Genomic DNA, 20,979 nt, shown 5'->3' on the forward strand with positions numbered 1-20,979 from the left:
ATCGCGGTAGCCAGATGACCTCTCTCATACTAGGAGCATCGGCCATGGCCGCAGGGAGCGCGGGGGAGGGCGCTGGAAGCAACACGGAGCTCCGTTGGAGACGTTTTCAAGATTACCGTGTCAGAGTGTGAAATGGAACTAGCCATGGAGGCATCATGCCTCTCCATGCCGCCGTCAAGTTGGAGCCAGCTGTCTGCGGCGACCACAGCGCTCAGAAAGGTACATAGCCAGCTTTTCAGAGTCAAGCGATTGCGCGAAATCCCACACTGGTGGATTTTGGGGCGCTGTCTACCCCCTACGTGAGCTACTTCACACACCTCCCTCGCTCTTGTCGTTGCACGCTTGCTCCCCCGCCTCGAGCGACTCGTGGTGAGGCTGAGAGGCGGCGGCCTCCGGCAAGCCGCCCTCGTCGCTGTGCCCCTCCCCTCCCTCCCGCGGCGCCTGGACCGAATCTGCGGGCTGCAGGTCCTCCCTCCAGTCGCCCTCCCAGCGGTGAGGCTCGTCGCGCGAGGGCGCCTACTCACAGGGGCGGCGCCGTGAAGGCCGCCGTGCACGCAGTGTCCTTTCGGCAAGGGGTCGTCGCGAGGGGCGCGTGGTTCTCGCCGCCCTCCCACAGCTCGAGGACGAGCACGCGCCTCTCCCCGGCGTCGAGCCGCGAGACCGAGTGCATCTTTTGCGAGAGGAAGAATGTCGCGTCGCCTCTCTCGAAGGCGTGCGCCGCCAGCCCGTCTGCGCCCAGAGTGTGGAAGACCCCTCCGCGCAAACCTGAAGCAAGGCAACCCGGGAAATTGTTGCCCCGGAGTGGGACGGCGCTTTGGAGAGCCAGCGCTTTTGAAAGGATCGATTTCCATGCGCATTTGACCGCCAGCGCGCTGCGCAGAGCCCGGGAGTGGGGAGAGGCAGTGTCATAGACCTGCCACGTCGGCCAGCATGAGGTCGATGGTTAGCAGCGAGCCCTCGTCGCGGTGCCTCCGAGGAAAGAAAATCGGTCAACACAGAAATGCTGCGAACCAGCGAGCCCTCGGTGCGGTGCCTCCGCGAAAGCAGCCCTCCCCCCTCGCGCATCACGTGGTACTCGACGCACCGAAAATTGACTGGCGCGCTGGTCGCCGAGAGCACTCCCCACCCCTGCTCCGCCGCCACCCGCTGCGCCGCCGCGCGAATCTTCGAGTACAGCTGGGGAAGCCGCCGCTCGAACACCCCGCCCTCGTTGAGGTAAGCAACGCGCCACGTCCCAGCCGGCTGACCCCACGCTGACCGATCCTCGACCGCCCCGCCCGCCTCCATCGCCTCGCGGCCAACGTCGTGGATCGCATCGACTTCCTCGTCCGACAGGAAGCGTCTCCATCGAAACGGCGACGACGCGAGCGCAACCTCCGCGTCGCCCGTCGCCAGGGGCCGCTCCACGGCCGCCACGTGCCTCCGGTACTCCCCGAGAAAGCGCGCCTAGCCCCGGCTCAATCTCGGCTGAGCCTCGGACAGCCTCGGCCCGTCTCCGCTTCTCTCTCCGAGCAGCCTCGCCTCCACCGCCGCCGCCGCCGCAGGCGCAGGCTTGCCCCCCTCCACCGCCCACGCCCCCGCCTGCCAGTCCCACTGCCTGTCCAGTTCGCAATGGCCTTGCTGGCTTAGAATGAGGCGACGTCCACCCCCCCTGCCTGCCAAGTGTGTGTTGTGTGTGTGTGTGTGTGTGTGTGTGTGTGTGTGTGTGTGTGTGTGTGTGTGTGTGTGGGGAGAGAGAGAGAGAGAGGGAGAGAGAGGGAGGGAGAGGGAGGGAGAGGGAGAGAGAGAGAGAGAGAGAGAGAGAGAGAGAGAGAGAGAGAGAGAGAGAGAGAGAGAGGGGGGGGGGGTCCACCCACCTGTCTGCCCAGCCCTGCATCTCCGGCAGCGAGATTGCGTCGAGCGACGGGTAAGCGGCCTCCACGCCCCCGTCCGCCGGCGCAAAGCCGTAGTGCAGCGCAAAATGCTCCCTGCTGTGCCCGCCGTATGAGATGGTGACCTGTTCACACGACCGAGCCGTGAACGGCGCCTCTTGCCGGCTGCCCGCTGTGCCCGCCGTATGAGATGGCGCGACCTCCTCGCCGGCCGACAGCGGCCGTGCCGCCTGCAGCCGTGTCGCAAGTCGGTCTCACGGCTGCACCTCGACCGCACCTCGACTGCACCTCGGCTGCACCTCGGCTGCACCTCGGCTGCACCTCGGCTGCATCCCGGCGAGATCTCGACTGTGTCTCCGAGAGATCTCGCCTGTATCTCGGCGAGATCTCGACTGCATCTCGACTGTATCTCGGCGAGGGCGCTTCGCCTGCAGCCGTATCGCCGGCCCGCTCGCAGTCGCAGCGGCGAAGGAGAAGAAGGCGGCGGGCTCCGCCTGGTGGCTCGCAGTAATCTCGGGTAATCTCGGGTAATCTCGGGTAATCTCGGGTAATCTCGGGTAATCGGCGGGCTCCGCCTCGTGGTTTGCAAAGTCGAGCAGCGGCACGAGCAGTGTACGGCGCCTAACCTCGGGCCACCTCGGGTCACCTCGGGTCACCTCGGGCCACCTCGGGTCACCTCGAGCAGCGGCAAGAGCAGCGTGCGCGTGAACACAGGGGCTAAGAGCGGGCACGGCTGCAGCCGCAACCGAGCAGCGATCAGCTGTGTCGTGTCGTCGAGTGCTGGAATGCATGGCCGTGGTGTGCTCAGGCTCTAAGTGCGCGGCGCCCGTGCGCGCGGGTGGTCAGGACGAGGCAGCGGCTGCTGACCAGCCCATACGCCCGCCGGAAGGACGCCTAATCTCGGGTAATCTCGGGTAATCTCGGGTAATCTCGGCCAGCCCGTGCGCCCGCCGGGAGGCCGGCCTCGCTGGGCAGACTGCCGGAGCAGCAGTACTCTCGGGTCTCGGCTCCTCTCGGCTCCTCTCGGCTCCTCTCGGCTCCTCTCGGGTACTCTCGCCTCGCTGGGCAGACTGCCGGAGCAGTAAGCGGCCTCCGCCGCGTCTCTCGCCGCCGCGTATAGCGACGAGACGTGGGCGCAGCTCTCGGCGGAAAGGGAGGCGAGCTCCTCGCCGTCGGTGCCCAGCCTGCGCAGAGCACAGTCCAGCCAGTCTTGAATCAATGAAGAGACGCGAGCCCTCGCCGCTTTGAGAGAGCGAGCCTTCGGATGCCAGGGTCGGCAGAGGCGGCGAGGAGGGCCCGCAGCTCGTCGGGCTCGCACGAGACGGCGAGCGACGGCGACTCGGCCGGCCACGACGCGAGGAAGGCTGCCCAGCCATCGCTCCGCCGCCGCGAGAGCACGGAGAGAGACAGCTGCGTGGCGGCAGGCAGCCCGCGGCTCCAGGGCGGAGAAAGCTGCGGCAGCAGCGCCGCATCTTCAACAGCCTCGTCATCGGTCGGAGCGTCCATGAGCGTTGCGGAGAGCGGCACCTCGAGCAGCACGGCGCCCGTCTCAGCCGGCCGGGTCGTGAGCAGGCCGCGCGAGCCAGATGGCGTTTGGTCGGACACGTCGACACTCCAGCCGCCTCCTCGCGCTGCGAGCCAGTCGAGGAGCGCTGTGGGCCTCACGCTGGTCCTTGATGGTGGCTGCGGCAGCGTTGCCAGGAAGAGCTGGAGCAGCATTTTGAGCCGTGGTCGGATCAGCGACGGCTGTCGCTCCGCCGTAGATCTTGCTCGCAGGGTTTGGACTTTCTGCGGGGTATGGTATGGTCATACCGCGTTGGTGTCCAGTCCGAGCCTGACTGTTCTTCACCTTCCTACATACACACATACCGCGAGGCCATACCCCCCCGCCTGCTGACAGACCCAGCCTCCCGGAGACGTATGGTTCTTGCACTTGTGCAAGATTGGGCGTCTTCTGCCGCAGTCCCTTTGATGGGAGGCCCCAGGGTGGGGGCCACCTCGAACCCCCGGCTAGGGATTCGAGCGGAGGGTGCCCCGGATTCATCTATCCGTTGGGCCCCGGTACATTCATTAGAACTGATCACTTTGCGCAGCAGCCGTCCCTTCGCCGACTGGACGGCAGTGCGCTGCGTTGTCGCTCTGTCGTGCACGCTCTCGTGCCTCGTTGTTGTGACACGGGAGTAGAGTCGAGAGGTAGCCCTCGACGGGACGACCGGCGCCGCGATGCCAGACCTCACTGCCGCCGAGCTCAGCATTCCGGCCGAGCAGCACCCCGATCCCGCAAAGCCACTGGTGATACCCGTCGACTCAACAGTGGTAGGCTCTACCCTGCGCTTCATTCCGTGGTCTGTGGTGGGCAATCCGGCCCTCCTCCAGCTGCCCCCTCCTCCTCCGGGGATGCAACCGTCGTGGGTCCAGATTCCGCAGTGGGTTGCCATCAGTGCGCTGCTCGCCTTCAGTGAGCCCGAGCCCGCTGTGGCCACCCACTTTGACAGGCTCAGCGTCTTGCGGCTGGCCGTATTGGCCGCGGCCTGGCGCCGCATCCTCGGTGCCTTGTCCGACCTCGGCGTTTTCAGCACGGTGCACGTGGATGAGGATGCGTTCCGTACGGTGTGCATCCAGGCTCTGCACTCCCGCCAAATCCCGGTGCCCGAGCTCTATCTGCAGTGGGGCGATTTGGGGTACTCTGAGGCTATCGTGCCCTTGGGACCAGCACCATCTGCAGAAGCGAAGGCCGTCGACTTCTTGCAGTACGCGACGGTCGGGGCTCTTTGCGACCCTACGGCCGACGTCCCGTTCGCAGCCCTGTCTGACATGACCCGCTGCTTGGGGCCCGTCTTCACGGCGGCGGCGCGCGTCGATCCCATGGGGAGCGCCGTCGTGGGGGCTGCCTCGCTCGCCGCCGCCGCTGGTCACATCACTCCGCGAGCGAGCGATGGGCATCCCGCCCTGCTCTCTCGGCATGTGCTCAGCATGTTGAAGACTACCCGCGCGAGTTTCCCGGCCTGCCTGAGGACCAACTCCTTTCAGAACTACTCTGCGGAGGTTGAGACTCGCGCCGAGTATGTGGGCGGGACCGCCGCGGCGCGCGACCGAGTGGCCGAGCAGCGTTGCTCGCGCGCTATTGCGACGACGTTCTCGACGCGGCGGGGATCGTCGTCATCGACCCTTCGCAAGTGACGTTGGCGCCGCCCGACGCACAGCGAGCCGGCGCGGCGGCGCCGTCGACGCCGACGGACTAGTACAGCGCTTGCCCAGCCCTGCCCGCACGGAATTCAACCTAACTAAACTCAACCACGTGCTGCTAACTTACATCGCCTGTTCTCAACAGACGCTCGGGCGCGCCACCACGGCCGGCTCCGCAACCTGTACGGCATCCAGCTCGGGCACGCCATCCCCCCCCGTCCTCGTACTCGACCATGGTTCCTCGGTTACTTATTCCACCCAATCCTCCCCTCCACCTTCCACCGCAGCAACATCCATGCTCAGCTGCCTCGCATACTCGCATATCGGTGGTGCTTCTCGCGTTTCCGAGCCTTACTCCCTTGTCCTCCTCGATGTACGTCTGCCCTATCTGTCGCTCCCGTCCTCCGCTCACGGTACGTCCCCTCCCTCATAGGTCTCCCCAACCTCTCCTCACCCACATCCACTGTCGTCCACCCCATGAACCTGTCGATCTCCTCGCTGCCCACGCCCTCGTTCCCCATGTACTCCAGCATAAGCTCGTCGTCCTCCTCAGCATAGCTCCCTCCTCCCACCATGTCTCCTCTCCACTCCCCTCTATCGATCCCACTCTGCCCGCTGCTCCCCGCTGCCCCGCTATCGCCTCCGCTCTCCACTTCCATCTGAACTTCTCCTCTCTGCTCACCACTGACTGCCTCGTCCACTGACTGACTCATGTACTGATCGACTGATTGACTGCCTTGACCCCATCCTGAATCTGAAATCATTGCTGCTCTATCCACCCGCGCCTTCTTCTGCCCCTTCCGTCGTCCATAACGCTTCCACGTCTCCACCTCCTCCTCGCATCCGCTCGAGTCTGATTCCGAAATCTGTATTTCTTCGCTCTGATCCGCCTCCGCTTGCCTCCTCTCCTCTCTCACCCGCCGATTGCTCTCCTCCAACGACCACTGAATCGCCTTCTCCTCCCGTTCCTCGCTCTGACGCAGCCATTTCTCCACCCTTCCAGTCCCCTCTCCACTCATATAGCGTCCGTCCAGCCCGCTCACCATGTGCTTTTGCACTTCCGCATCCCGAACTACTCTCTCTCTCTCTCTCTCTCTCAATTCCATCCAGCCGTGTAAAAGTTCTTTTCCTCGCGATGTCCACCCCGCCGCGCCGCCGCTCGCGCCGCCTCGCCTCCGCCTCCTCCGCCGCTCCCTCGCCAGACACGCCGCCGCCCGCCCGCCTCCTCGACCTCCCCACGGAGCTCCTCGTGCGCGCCATCTCTCGCTGCGACCCCGCCGACATCGCTCGCGTCGCGGCCGTCTCGCTGCTCTTCCACGCCTCGCTTGCGCTGGAGGGCATCCGCTTGTGGGCGCGAGAGCGCGGCTTCGAGCTGCCGGCGCAGCCAGAGGGCGAGGGCTGTGCCGTGCGGTGGCTGTGCTATTCGGCGCTGCTGTGCGAGGCCAACCCGCCGGCGAGGCTGGCAGCAGGCGACCGGCACAGCGTCTTCGTCGTCGGCGAGGGGCGGCTCTCGTCGTGCGGAACGGCTGAGAACAGGACGCCGGGACTGCTCGGGCACGGCGAGGGTGTGACACAGCTCAACACGCCGACCCGCCTCCCCTCCCGGTTGGGAGGCGAGCGCGCCGTGAGCGTGACGGCGGGAGCTGCGCATAGCCTCGCCCTCACCGCCGGCGGCAGTGTCTGGAGCTGGGGCCGGGGAGGCTGGGGCCGGCTGGGCCACGGCGACGGGCAGAACCAGTGGCAGCCGAAGAAGGTCGAGGCGTTGGCTGGCCAGCGCGTCGTCGCTGTGTCGGCTGGAGCTGCGCACAGCTTCGCCATTACCGCCGACGGCGCCGTCTGGAGCTGGGGCAATGGAGGCTTCGGCAAGCTGGGCCACGGCGACGAGCAGCGCCAGCTGCTGCCCAAGGAGGTCGAGGCCTTTGCTGGCCGGCGCGTCGTCGCTGTGTCGGCTGGAGGCGGGCACAGCCTCGCCCTCGCCGCCGACGGAGCTGTCTGGAGCTGTGGCTGGGGAGCCTCAGGCGAGCTGGGCCACGGCGACCACCAGAGCCAGCTGCTGCCCAAGAAGGTCGAGGCCTTTGCTGGCCAGCGCGTCGTCGCTGTCTCGGCGGGGATCTCCCACAGCCTCGCCATCACCGCCGACGGCGCCATTTGGAGCTGGGGCCATGGGGACTTCGGCAAGCTGGGCCACGGCGACTGGCAGAACCAGCTGCTGCCGAAGAAGGTCGAGGCCTTGGCTGGCCAGCGCGTCGTCGCTGTGTCGGCAGGACGCGAACACAGCCTCGCCCTCACCGCCGGCGGCGCTCTCTGGAGCTGGGGCTTTGGAGTCCAAGGCCGGCTGGGCCACGGCGACAGGCACAGCCAGCTGCTGCCGAAGAAGGTCGAGGCCTTGGCTGGCCAGCGCGTCGTCGCTGTGTCCGCTGGCGAGAGCCACAGCCTCGCCCTCACCGCCGACGGCGCTGTCTTTACTTGGGGCCAGGGCCGCCACGGCTGCCTAGGCCACAGAGAGGACCTGTCCAGCCAACTGCTGCCCAAGAAGGTCGAGGCGTGGGCGCCGGGGCAGTGATGAGAAGCGCGAGAAGCGCGAAAGTGCACGTTCCTATTCGCCGCCACCTGCGAACGTCTCCGAGAGTGGGGAGAGGCGAATCCGGGACGGTAGAGGTAGTGTGACACGCACGGGTGTCGATGGTAGCGAGTGAGTTGCGCGGCTCGCTCAGTGGGAGTTGCTTTCGGCATCGAACTTGGTCTTGGAGCACTTGGAGTGCAGTCGGTAGCACTTTCGGTAGCCTCACACCGCAGCGGCAGGCGCACGGCGCAGGGCCGTATGTCATGTTAATGTGACGGGTCTTCGAGGGTTAGCCCCGCGTACCAGGTTTCAGGACCCCCCCCCACCCCCCCCACTCGGAGCTAGGTCTCCGAAGGGTTAAAAAAGAAAGAAAGAAAACGGACAACCCAGGGGAGGGATGGGAGGACGGCACGCCGCCACCACACAGGGATTTTAAGGAGAGGGGTGTGATGCGCTAGCCGTCGCCCTCTGGGGGGGCGCGGGGGCCCTAGAGGATACCCATGCGGGGGAGGGGTCCCACGGCCCGCCGCCGGCGCCGATTTTTTCGATTTTTTTTTCTTTTTTCGCGCGATTTTTACTTGTTTTTTTCAATGGGAATTCGGCGTTTGCGGCCAGCATGCTATCACGCCTTGCGACAGCCTGTCGGCGCTGCTGACCGTGCCCTGCTGCACAATTGATCCCCTGCATAGCTCGCGGCCTTAGTATCAAGCATTCAGTGACGACCTGATCGTACGGTCAGTAGGAAGTTGTCCTTCCAACGTGTGCACGCTTCTGGCGCAATGCGCGTCGCCTCGGATTGGATGCTGCCACTCTCGAGGCTACGCAGGCTCGCGCGCATGGGCAGTCAAGAGGGACCACGCACCTTCTCAGGACAGCGCCGGTACCTCTCTCTTGGACCGGCAAACTTGGTGGTCTCGTGTCACCAATGTGGGACCAGTGCGGCATCGCGCCATCGACAGCTCTGAACTGCGCCTCACCACTGACCGGGAAGGCCGCCAAGTGGGCCAGCACAGGTCGCACATTGTGGCAGCAGTCAGCAGTGCATGTCTGATAGCTAGAGCAGCAGCGTCAGGGTCGCAGGGTCGGATCGTGTCAAGCCTCTCGCCCGGCCGGCCGCGTGCAGACGTCGGCCTGTCTGCTGTCTGCAGTGATCTGTCGGCGGTCAGTACGACCGATCAGGTCGGAGGTTTCTGATGGTTGGAGGGTCTATCTGTATGTACTCCTCGAGATCTCTCCAAATCTGCCCTCTACTCAACCATACTCATTCGGGAAGTTGGTGCTAACGGAGACTAACGGAGCCGGGGCCCCGTTTCCGCACTGCGGCGCGGCGCACGGTGCCTCCGGGGGCCCCCGCGCCCCCCCAGAGCCGTCGCCCACCCTTGGGCGTCCGCCTCTTCCTATCTCTCTTCGGACTTCGCAGTCTCTCGCCGATTCTCGCTGCAACCTTCATGCCACCTCGCGGTCGTCCCACTCTCGTCGTTCTCTCATCCCTTGTCGCTTCTTCCTCTGTCGCATCGCTCTCCTCTGCCTCGTTCTGCGACGCCGCCGCCGCCTGCCGGTCCCTTGTTCTCGCGGCTTCTTGCGCCTTTCGGCACAGCTCCGCCCTCCTCGCTGCATATCCTGGCCCCTCGAGTCTATCGAGCTCTCCTCGCGCAAGGACGTTAGTTCTGCGCGTTGGACACTATTTTTTGAGCTTAGCCTTCGATGTTATGAAAACAAACGCAAGGCGGACATGGCATATCGCTCTCGGGCCCACAGACATCCCGCACACCCGCCGCCCCCGCGCGCGCCCCACCTCGGCCGGGAGAAAGGGGAGTGACAGTTTGGGATGAAAGCCGGGGGATGCCCCGCGCGCCTGACCCAGGCGCGGAAACGAATCTGCGAGGCGTGGCCGCTCATGCGGCCCGATGGGGAGGAGGGGAAGACGTAGGGCGTGCTTGCGCGCCTTTCCGAGGCCCCTCCAACCCACCCGCGCTAGGTCTCGGGTTTGACGCATGGGGTCACACCCGCGAAACCCGTGAACTAGCCGGGGCAGTCGGAGAAGGGGCAACTCCGTGCACTGACGGTCGGCCGTCAGAAAACACGCCTCCGTGGCTCGGGTTACACCAATCCTCGCTACCCAACGCGGCCAAAGGATATCCACCTCGAGAACCTCGAGAGAAGCATTCGCAAAATTCTTCTGGGGATGGCGTCTGACAAAGTCCATCCAACATGAAGAAGCCGCACCAGACTTCTCCGCTCGTCGCCCCTCCTCCGCCGCTGCCGCCGCTCTCGCCCTGCGTCATTGGCGGCTTCCTCGCGCGCCGGTCCGATATAAACCACGACGGAGTTCTGAGCCAGAAGGACCTCGACCTCTGGTCGCAGCAGTACAAAAGACGGTACTGCCACGGGCGCGGATCGGGCGCCGCCGAGGGCCACTACCGCTGTGGCGCCACCGGCGAGTGTGTCCAGGCCGCCGCCACCCTGCCCGCCGCTTCATCACCGCGCACGCGGCTGCGCCGCACCCGCCTCCGCCGCGCCCTCGCCACACCGCCTCTACCACCCTGCGCACGCCGCTATTGCCGCCCTTGCCCCTGCCTCTCGCGCGCCACTGCCTCTCCACGCATCCGTCTTGGCTACTTCAGCCAACCTCTCATCTTTCTGCCACTCAAACGCACACACACACACACACACACACACACACACACACACACACACACACACACACACACACACACACACACACACACACTACGCACAGCTTTCTCGCACGCACCACGCACGCACGCGCACACGCACCACACGCTCGACGCCTCCCCTCTCTGCGACCCCGCAGCTTCCGAGCCTCGAGCCGTGCCACGCGCCTCCCGAGCAGAACGCCGACGTCGACGACAACGGCGAGATGCGACACGAGATGCGCCGAGATGCGCCACGAGATGCGCCGAGATGCGAGACGAGATGCGCCGAGTTGCGCCGAGTTGCGGAGATGCGACGCAATCTCCCGCCAATCTCCCGCCTCCCGCGCCCCGTCAGGCTGCGTCGAGCCCGCCGACACACTGCCTCTCGAGATCTCTCGAGATCTCTCGAGATCACCCGAGATCACCCGAGATTGCCCGAGATTTAGGCCGCGTCGAGCCCGCCGACATCATCATCATCACGGTAATGCCCCTCTGGCCTGCCCTCCTTCGTGCGTGGCGGTGTGAACAGCGTCTCTTCACACCTGCAGCTGTGAACAGGCGTCCCTCGGGCTCCCCTTTTGCATGCGCCCGCCGTCGCCGCCGCCGCCGCCGCCGCCGCCGCCGTCGCCGCCGCCCTCGCCGCCCTCGCCGCCGCCGCCGCCGCCCCCATCGCCGCCGCCGCCGCCGCCGCCATCGCGCCCGCCGCCGTCGCCGCCGTCGCCGCCGCTGTCTCCTCCCCCCTCGGGCCTTGTGGCGGCGCTTCGCTCGGAGGCGCGCTGTGTGCTGTGCTACCGCTTCGCGCCTCTTCACACTTCTTCACATACCTCCTCTCACTCCTCTCCTCACTCCTCTTCACGCCTCCTCACTCCTCGGTTCACGCCTCTTCACACCCCATGCACGCCTCTTCACAGCCCTCGAGCTGTGAACACAGGCGGCCTCCCTCTTCTCGCGCCTCTTGCCGCCCTCCTCTCTCTCGAGGCGCCGAGCGGTTAGCAGAGAGAGAGAGAGAGAGAGCCGAGAGGGGCCGAGAGGAGCCAGCCGACCCGAGCGATTAGCCAAGGGGAGCCGAGGGGAGACGAGAGGGGCCGAGGGGAGCCGAAAGGAGCCGAGAGGAGCCGAGACCGAGAGGAAGGTTCAGGAGCCGAGACAGCAGTAACAGACAGACCAGATCCAAGGGGCTGCTGACCAGATGAGGACGTCGATGCGAGTGAAATGAGTCACTCACCTGTTCCACGAACTGGGAGCCCAGGTACCAGATCACGGTGGAGGCTGTCGTCGCCGCCGCCTCCACCCTCCTCACCTGCCTCTGCCTCTGCTGCTGCTGCGCCGGCTGCTGCGGCGGCGGCGGCGGCGGCGACCGTGAGAGGCCCCACGCGGCGGTGGAACCTTCTAGGAAGCTTCTAGGAAGCTTCTAGGCGACGACGACGGAGAGGAGACGCGGCGGTGGAGTGCGCGCAACGCCGCCGGCTACGACGACGACGACGGTGACGAGTCCGTCTAGGAACCTTCTAGGAACCTTCTAGGAACCTTCTAGGCTACGACGACGAGGACGGTGACGAGTCCGTCTAGGAACCTTCTAGGAACCTTCTAGGAACCTTCTAGGCTACGACGACGAGGACGATGACGAGTCCGTCTAGGAACCCTCTAGGAACCTTCTAGGAACCTTCTAGGCTACGACGACGAGGACGATGACGAGTCCGTCTCGCTCTACGCGGGGAGAGAGCAGGCGCGCGCGCGCACATGCACTCCCACACACTCACTCACCCCCACGCGCACCGGGCCTTGCACCTTCGTTGGATGCCGCTCGCCCACCCGGCCTTGCACCTTGAATGCCGTGTCCGGCTCCTTTCCTCTAGACGTGGAGTCGCGAGGGACTAGCCTGGCCCTCGCCCCACAATATCGTGTGTGTGTGGAGAAGTCTACCTGACCTGAGAGCAGGCGCCGTCTGGAGAGAGCTCGTTTGCAGACTGCTGAGCGACGTAATTAGTTCGTTGATTAGGCGCCGTCTGGCGAGAGCTCGTTTGCTGGGAGCTCCGGCGGCGCGGGCGTGATCGACGGCGAGTATGGCGGCGCTCAGCGGCGGCACAAGGCGCCTCCCTCCTCCTCGTCCTCGCCTGCTCTCTCCTCCTCTCGTCCTCTCCTCCCGCCCCTCCCATAGTACCCTAGAGACCGTACTCGCTCCGCCCGCCTCTCCCCTAGACCTTCCTCCGCATCACCCTTCCCTCGCCTCCCCCTCCGTGCCCCCCCCTCCCCCCCCCCCCCCTTCACACCTTGCGCTTATTAGTCACACAAACTGCGTGGCGAGGGAGTCGGCCAGCGGAGTAACGACACTGCCACCAGGCGGAGTAGTTTACCTTCCCTCTTCCCCCTTCCCTCGACCCTTCCCTTACCTGTACAATGCCGCAGGCGTCGTACTACATCCCGTCGGAGCAGTCCGAGGTCGAGTTCCAGCAGAGCTGGGCGCGCGCCACGCCCGTGTGTGCGCCGGGCGGCAGCCTCGGGCTGAGCTTGGCCATGGGAACCGGCGGGCGGCGCGACGGCTTCACGAGGCCCGACGGAAACGACGAGCTCTGAGCAGGGAAGAGAGGGAGCTGGGGGCAGCCACGATCCACGTCTTTTCCCCGACAGTACCCGTAGTAAAAACGAATAATTCAGGGGAAAAGAACAGAATTTACAACAAAACTAAAGAACAGAAATTCAGGGCATCACCAGCGCCAGGGCTAGCCCAGGAGAGAGCCGCAACAGAGAACAGTGTACGACACGCGATCATGCATGCCCTCGGGAAGCCACATCACGGCCTCGCAACAACAAGAAGGCCCACGCAGAGGTGCAGCAGCGGGGGCGGCCCGCAGGAAACAGTGGACCATGCACAATCCTCACCGTCCCGGATTCGCCTCTCCCCACTCTCGGAGACGTTCGCAACGTGACGAATAGGCACATGGCAGCACAGTCCTGTGCACCCTTTCGCGCTTCTCATCACTGCCCCGGCGCCCACGCCTCGACCTTCTTGGGCAGCAGTTGGTTGGACAGGTCCTCTCCGTGGCCTAGGCAGCCGGTCTCGCCCTTGCCCCAGGTAAAGACGGCGCCGTCGGCGGTGAGGGCAAGGCTGTGGCTCTCGCCAGCGGACACAGCGACGACGCGCTGGCCAGCCAAGGCCTCGACCTTCTTGGGCAGCAGCTGGTTCTGCTGGTCGCCGTGGCCCAGCTTGCCAAAGCCTCCAGGGCCCCAGCTCCAGAGGGCGCCGTCGGCGGTGATGGCGAGGCTGTGGGAGATCCCCGCCGAGACAGCGACGACGCGCTGACCAGCAAAGGCCTCGATCTTCTTGGGCAGCAGCTGGATCTGCTCGTCGCCGTGGCCCAACCGGCCAAAGCCTCCAAAGCCCCAGCTCCAGAGAGCGCCGTCGGCGGTGATGGCGATGCTGTGGTTAAGTCCGGCCGACACAGCGACGACGCGCCGGCCCGCCAAGGCGTCGACCTTCTTCGGCAGCAGTTGGCACTGCTGGTCGCCGTGGCCCAACTGGCCATCGCCTCCTGCACCCCAGCTCCAGACACTGCCATCTGCGGTGAGGGCGAAGCTGTGGAAGATTCCCGCCGAGACAGCGACGACGCGCTGCCCAGCCAAGGCCTCGACCCTCTTGGGCACCAGATGGCACTGCTCGTCGCCGTGTCCCAACCGGCCTGAGTTTCCAAAGCCCCAGCTCCGAACGGCGCCGTCAGCGGTGAGGGCGAGGCTGTGCTGCTGCCCTGCCGACACAGCGACGACGCGCTGGCCCGCAAAGGCCTCAACCTTCTTGGGCTGCCACTGGTGCTGCCCGTCGCCGTGGCCCAGCTTGCCATAGGCTCCATTGCCCCAGCTCCAGACGCTGCCGTCGGCGGTCAGGGCGAGGCTGTGGTACCATGCAGCCGACACGCTCACGGCGCGCTCGCCGCCCAGCGGAGAAGGGAGGCGGGTCGGCGTGTTGAGCTGCGTCACGCCCTCGCCGTGGCCGAGTAGTCCTGGAAAGAAGGGCGGCGTATTGCCGCACGACGAGAGCCGCCCCTCGCCGTCAATGAAGAGGCTGTGAGACAGGCCTGCCGCCGCCCTCGCCGGCGGGTTGGACTCGCACAGCAACGCAGAATAGCACAGCCACCGCACGGCGCAGCTCTCGCCCTCCGGCTGCGCCGGCAGCTCGAAGCCGCGCTCTTGCGCCCACAAGCTGATGCCCTCCAGCGCAAGCGAGGCGTGGAAGAGCAGCGAGACGGCCGCGGTGCGAGCGATGTCGACGGGGTCGCAGCGAGAGATAGCGCGCACGAGGAGCTCCCTGGGGAGGTCGAGGAGGCGGGCGGGCGGCGGCGTGTCTGGCGAGGGAGCGGCGGTGGATGCGGCGGCGAGGCGGCGCGAGCGGCGGCGCGGCGGGGTGGACATCGCGAGGAAAAGAAATTTCGCGAGGTTTCTTCCACTTGATTCCAAAAAAGTAGTAATGTCTTATTTTTCTTCTGTCTTATATTTTTTGTGCGCGCGTGAACGCCGGCAATGTCGTCGCAGCCCATGACCGAGGAGGAAAAAAAATCCACTAGCGTAGGGTTGTGCTTCGCGTACATGGTGGGCGAGTACCTGGCCGGCCTCCGCCTCTTCGCTGCTCCCATCGCGGCTCGGCCGGCTCCGGCCGCAGTCATCCGCGACCCCCAGAGCCGCCTCAGGGCATCCCGAGCAGGCGCCGCCTTCGTGTGGATGACGCTCTGCGCCCTCCGAGGCTGCCCTGTTGAGGACGCCGCAGCGCGAGCGACGGACCCGGAATGGTCCGAAGCGTCTACGTCTTCGGCAGTGCCGCCGGTCATCGGACGGACTTCAGCCCGCCCTCGACGACCGACTACGCCGATCCAACAGGGCTGGGCACGTAATCGCATCAGAGAGCGACAAGTTCGCTCAATCAACTTAGTGCGATCACGTGGCCGCCGGTTCGAACTCAACGGTTCGCCTAGGGTGAGCCACCTGTCCATGCTCGCCTGGGTGACGGCGTTAAAATACCATCGTGAGCTGCCTGTCCATGCTCGCCTGGGTGACGGCGTTAAAATACCATCATGAACTACATGCCCATGCTCGCCTGGGTGACGGCGTTAAAATACCATGCAGGGCCCGGGAACGCAATCCATTGCCTCCTTTGGTTGCTCACATTGCGGACTGGGTGACGTCCTTAAAATACCTTCCATTCGTCTGGGTGACTGACGTTAAAATACCTTCCATTCGTCTGGGTGACTGACGTTAAAATACCTTCCATTCGTCTGGGTGACTGACGTTAAAATACCTTCCATTCGTCTGGGTGACTGACGTTAAAATACCTTCCATTCGTCTGGGTGACTGACGTTAAAATACCTTCCATTCGTCTGGGTGACTGACGTTAAAATACCTTCCATTCGTCTGGGTGACTGACGTTAAAATACCTTCCATTCGTCTGGGTGACTGACGTTAAAATACCTTCCATTCGTCTGGGTGACTGACGTTAAAATACCTTCCATCGGACTGGGTGACTGTCCTTAAAATACCTTCCATCGGACTGGGTGACTGTCCTTAAAATACCTTCCATCGGACTGGGTGACTGTCCTTAAAATACCTTGCATGACCACCCGCCCACCCGGTCAACATCACGTGGGAGAACGCCGATACGTTAATGGCGCCAGCGCCTGCTGTTGACAAGTGGGGAACAAACGGCTTCATCGCAAAGCTGCCCCCAGCAGGCGTCTTGACGGGTATCAAAATTCTTCCCTACGAAAGAGGCCAACGGACCCGAGAAGGTAATTTCTCGCAGCTGCGAGACAAGTTTTCTCGGAGCGACAGCCTCAAAGACAAAAGGGTGGATGGGTGGGGGGCGATTGCGGGCGAGCGCCAGCGCGCCCCAGGAACGGTGGGGTGCCCTCGACCGCGCGTCCGAGTCACTTGGGCGGACGAGCAAGCGGCACATGGCCCGACAAAGAGAAATCGGAGTCTGGCGACGAGATCGATAAAAGAAGTGCAGCGTTTCCTCTGAGGTGCCTCAGAGGTGCACCACACCTCTGAAGGTGTCTTTCAGAGGTGTCCTTCAGGAGCAGAGCTGACGTCAGTCTGTGCGCGCTCCCTCTCTCCTCGTCGAACCCACCACCATCCCCTTTCGCCTCCTATCTGTCTTGTGTGTGCCTTGCTGGGGGAACAAACGGCTTCATCGCAAAGCTGCCCCCAGCAGGCGTCTTGACGGGTATCAAAATTCTTCCCTACGAAAGAGGCCAACGGACCCGAGAACGAGATTTTTTGGACGGGAAAGTTCTTTTTTGACGGCCGTTCTGAGATTGGACCTTCTCACTGTTTCTTTTGGGGGGGTTTGTTGGAGGTTGTTTGAGAATAGTTTGAGGTGGTCACCCTGCACCCATTTGACCGCCAGCGTCAAAGGGCTTTCGGTCTGACAGGCGCTTCCTAGATGTACTGTGTGCCAACTCTCGCAACTGTGGTCTAGCTGTCGAGCTGACACCTTTCCTGGAAACCTCGTACGCGAGCCTGCGGGAAGGGTCAGCGCGATCGGATCTAGAGACATCAAACTATCGTACCTTCCGCGTGGAGCATGAGCGCGTGTTGTGGTATGTCTGCGCCTTGGCTGCCCCCGCTGCGCGCCTCCCCCTTTCGCCCCTTGCGCAGGAGCTCACAACTGAGGTGCGTCCGAGAGATGCCGCCCTGCAAGCCACTCCCCTGGCGTCCACTCCTCTCGCTCACTCCTCCTCGGAATCCGACTCTGGCGGCGCGCACGACCGCACCTACGACAGGAGCAAAGCTGGCGGTCAGAGCGCGGTGTGAAGCCGCGACCTGCGATCGCCAGTCAATACTCGGCTCCTCTCGGCTCATCTCGGCTCCCCTCGGCTCCCCTCGGCTCCTCTCGGCTCCTCTCGGCTCCCCTCGGCTCCTCTCGGCTCCCCTCGGCTCCTCTCGGCTCCCCTCGGCTCCTCTCGGCTCCTCTCTGTTCAAGCACCTGTCGCGTCTGGTGGTCGACTCTCTGCCACTCGCCCTCCGCAACCTACTCGCAGCTGCACTCTTCACAGCCGCACTACTCACAGCTGCACTCCTCACACTCGCAGTTGCCACCTCCCGCCGCTCCATCCGCGCGAGGCAGCGCGCGCCGCCGGCCCCCTGCCTCTGCCCCTCGGCCTGCGTGCTGAATCCACCAACGTGAGAGCACCGCGTGAGTACAACGGGTAGGAAGACAGTGCATACAGCTGAACACAGCGGACGACAGCGGGATGCGTGTCTCTCGAGCGCTGGTTGGGATGCATGAACACGAGTTCTGCTGCTAGGCCCCTCGGTGTGTGTGCCAGTCCGCGCCGGTCCGCGCTCTTGTCGTGCCGATGTGCTGTGCGAGAGGCTTGTGTGTTAAGAATTCTACGCCCCTCGACCTGCTAGGGAAGTTCGCTCAGAAGCTGTGGCAGCCCCGTTGGCTGAGTGTCTTGTCTTGTGGCTCTGTGTGTCGCTCCTGTGTGACCGTCATCGCCCGTCCCGCGTCCACCCATACCGCGTTGGTGTCCCAACATTGGTCGGGCTGTGTTTCGCCTTCCTATCTATCTATCATTCGGCCTGCAGCGCCAAATCGCGGACCAGCCAGTGCTCATCGCGGTGCGCCTAGACTCAAGGGCGCCTTCATGAACTGATCCGGTCATTGGAGTGGGTCCCTTCCGGTGCTCGTGGCGGTGCGCCAGCACTGCCGCGCCGCTGTCAAGTTGTACGCGGTATGGGAGAGTGTGCGCGGCGCCGCCTATGGGGAAGGGTCCCGGAAGGGTCCCGGAAGGGCCCTGGAAGGCGGACGCGGTGCGGGAGAGTGTGCGTGGCGCCGCCGCTCACGTGCTCGCCGTAGAGCGTCGCCTGTGGTGCTAGTGACTAATAATTTGAGATTGATAACTGAGAGCGTCGCCTGTGGTGCTAAAAACGAATCATTTATGATTGATAGTTGAGAGCGTCGCCTGTGGTGCGTTGAGGACGTGTCGGTCATGTGAGTTGGAGCTGATCATTGGTGGTCGAGCGTCGCGTCGTCGATGTCCCCATATCTCCCCATATCTCCCCATATCTCGCCATATCTCGCCATATCTCGCCACATCTCGCCTCGTCGAGAGTGACGTCGACGGCGACAACCTGACAGACACCACCAAACCGACTCAACGAGCTCTACGACACCGGGCCGACGGGGCGGGGGGGTTTACCACGTCGCCGATCCCTGCGGGTACGCATCCAGTGCAGTGCAGCGCAGCGCAGCGCAGTGCAGTGCAGTGCAGTGCACTGCACTGCGGACCATACATGCATACCGTGCAGTGCAGTCTACAGGGCAAGCGGCAGCCCCCACCGTCCCGGCCGCCCAGACGGAGTACGCGTCGGACGGGTCCTCCACCGCACACGCGACGCGATCGCCGGCGGCGAAGCGGCGCGGCTTGGCGACGGGCTTGGCGGCGGGCGGCGGCAGGCAGTACGAGGTCCACTCGAGCCCATCCTAGTGGCGAGCGAGTGAGTGACCGCTCTGGTGTCCCAGTCGTTGGCCTGGCTGTGCTTCACCTCCGTAGCTAACTAGCTAGTGACCGGCCAACGAGCTAGCGGCGGGCAGTACGACGCCCACGTGGGCCACCCAGTGCGCGGCTGGATGGCCCATCCATGTCTGAAGAGTCCGTGAGTCATAGAATGCTTTGTGTGCGGCGCCCCTCCCCGAGGCAGAACCGGTCGCTGTCCTGGGCAGAGCACGGCTCCTCGCTCCCGGCTTCTCGCGGCTCCTCTCCCCATATCTCCCCATGCAGAGCGCCGCCTCATCAACATCTCCCCATATCTCGCCTCTCGGCTACGCGCGAACCTCCCGCTGCCCAAAGCACACCTCGGCTCGGCACACGTAGACCTAAGGAACGGAACGCCAGCCCTTCAACGCCCATGCATTCAGCGCCTCGGCGCGGCGCACGCGCCCACCTCGTCCGTCGGCACAGAGATGAGCCGTCCTTCGGGCGGGTCGATCTTGACCTGAATGAATGAATGGAAACTAATGAATTAACTTCATTAATGAGCCGTCCTTCGGGCGGGTCGATCTTGACCACGTACGGCAGCACTGTCTGGCCGGTAGGGTCGGCCGGGTCCTCCTCGTGCGTGGCCTGTGATGCAAGGGCCGACACACCTGACTTGGTGACTCATGCCCAGGATTGGTCGGGCCCTACTCCTTGCCTGCACGGCGATGCATGCTCCGTCTCCACCGATACCAAATCACCACTCAACCTCCCTCGCCCGCTCGCTCGCCCAACGGGCAGTCTCGTCGGAAGGGCCTCGGAAGAGTCTCGGAAGTGTCTCGGAAGTGTGTCTCGCCTGGATGGAGCCGCTCGCCCACGGGCAGTCGCCTCCGATGTTGCACACCACGCGGTCGCCCCGCACGAAGCGGAGCGGCTGCTGCGCCTGCTCATACCTCGCAATGCACGCATCCACGCCCACGCCGACGCGCTGCTGGATGAGCTCGAGGTCTCCGGCGTGCAGCTCTGCGCGTCGCTCGTCGGTCATGCGGCCGACGGTGCCGGCCACCACCTCGTCCATCAGCTCGTTGTAGTCCTGCTGCGTCAGCCGCTGGAGCACGTCGTACTCCTGGAGACAGTCAGAGACGGCTCGGGGAAGGGTCTGTGCCGTGGCGGATGCGGCGCAGCGGCGTGGCGAGGCGCACGCAGAGAGAGCGTGGGCGATCAGGCTCGTGTGGAGGTGAGTCGGGGGAGCGTGCTGTTGTCGAATGGAGTGGTCATTGCTGCCTGGATCCGAAGCTCGACCGCCGCCTCGACGAAGAGCCGGTCCGGGACGACCCTCTCCGGCGGATTGCGAAGACGCGCGAGCGCCGCCGCCTGGAACGCGGCTCTTTCCTCCTCGGTCATGGGCTGCGACGACATTGCCGGCGTTCACGCGCGCCCGCACAGCGTTAAAAGAAGAAAGCGGGAGCCGCCCGCGCCTTTTCAAGCAAGCAGTATAATTCTTTTGGAATTCCATGTGTCTACCCTTATAAGTCTCTCGTGTCGGCGCCGACGCTCTTTTAACGTAGAACGTCCCAGCTGAACACGAGAACACCGCCCGCCGACGATCGATCAGTCCACAATCGTCGGCCCGCAGCGACCCGCAGCGATGGATGCCGCCGCCCCCCCGGCCCCTACGGCCGACGCGCCGATGCACGACCGGCCTCCGTCGGACGGCTCTCCAGCCTCTCCGGCCGCTGCCGCCCGCGCTGCTGCCGATCCAGTCCCTCTCACGCTCAGCGATACCCGCACAACCTACGACAACTTTGAGGTCGCCGGCTTTGGCCAGGTGCAGCCACCACCTGCTTGCCTCCATGTTCACGCTTCGCGCCCCTCCCCCCCCGCTGACGCCGCCGCATGACCTTAGGTGAGGGGCACGACTACCCGCCTGGAAGGCGCTCTCATCAGCAAGTCACCCAGGCACCAACTCCTGGGCGTTTACGCTTGACTGCGAAACCATGCAGTGGATGCAGCTCGATCAAAACGGCGACGCCAACAGCTGGCCCCTGGGCGAGTTCCTTGCGCTCAGGATGAGGTGCGAGCCATGATGCTCGACTATCAGCGTGCACCAAGTCGCTCACATTCCGTGAGTTCGTCAACGGGCCGAACTCTCCAAGTCGACGGCGATCTCGAACTCCGACAACTGGACCGGTGCACCAGCCACGGAGGACGATGGCTCCCTCGACGACATCCCTTCA

General features: G+C 64.5%; 3 protein-coding genes across 3 annotated transcripts; 2 read left to right on the forward strand and 1 right to left on the reverse strand.

The window, feature by feature from the left end:
• Window positions 1–4,094: 4,094 nt before the first annotated feature.
• Window positions 4,095–5,051, forward strand: EMIHUDRAFT_228720 (hypothetical protein; the record flags this gene model as incomplete). The annotated part of the gene is made up of 1 exon (XM_005786473.1): window positions 4,095–5,051. The coding sequence occupies one exon, from the start codon at window positions 4,095–4,097 to the stop codon at window positions 5,049–5,051; it is 957 nt and encodes a 318-aa protein (XP_005786530.1).
• Window positions 5,052–9,816: 4,765 nt separating this feature from the next.
• On the forward strand, window positions 9,817–12,851 carry EMIHUDRAFT_467626 (hypothetical protein; the record flags this gene model as incomplete). Its single annotated transcript, XM_005786474.1, has 5 exons — window positions 9,817–10,071; window positions 10,436–10,496; window positions 10,724–10,758; window positions 10,836–11,027; window positions 12,684–12,851. Coding segments are annotated over 5 exons (710 nt in total), but the record flags the coding sequence as incomplete, so codon positions are not given.
• A 5,074-nt stretch (window positions 12,852–17,925) lies between these two features.
• Window positions 17,926–20,161, reverse strand: EMIHUDRAFT_228723 (hypothetical protein; the record flags this gene model as incomplete). Its single annotated transcript, XM_005786475.1, has 8 exons — window positions 17,926–18,024; window positions 18,111–18,131; window positions 18,607–18,750; window positions 19,102–19,143; window positions 19,212–19,262; window positions 19,337–19,390; window positions 19,647–19,868; window positions 20,045–20,161. 8 exons carry the CDS (start codon window positions 20,159–20,161, stop codon window positions 17,926–17,928), a joined length of 750 nt encoding a protein of 249 aa, XP_005786532.1.
• Window positions 20,162–20,979: the final 818 nt, after the last annotated feature.

This window comes from Emiliania huxleyi (assembly GCF_000372725.1).
Source record: "Emiliania huxleyi CCMP1516 chromosome Unknown EMIHUscaffold_150, whole genome shotgun sequence".
NCBI lineage: Eukaryota > Haptophyta > Isochrysidales > Noelaerhabdaceae > Emiliania > Emiliania huxleyi.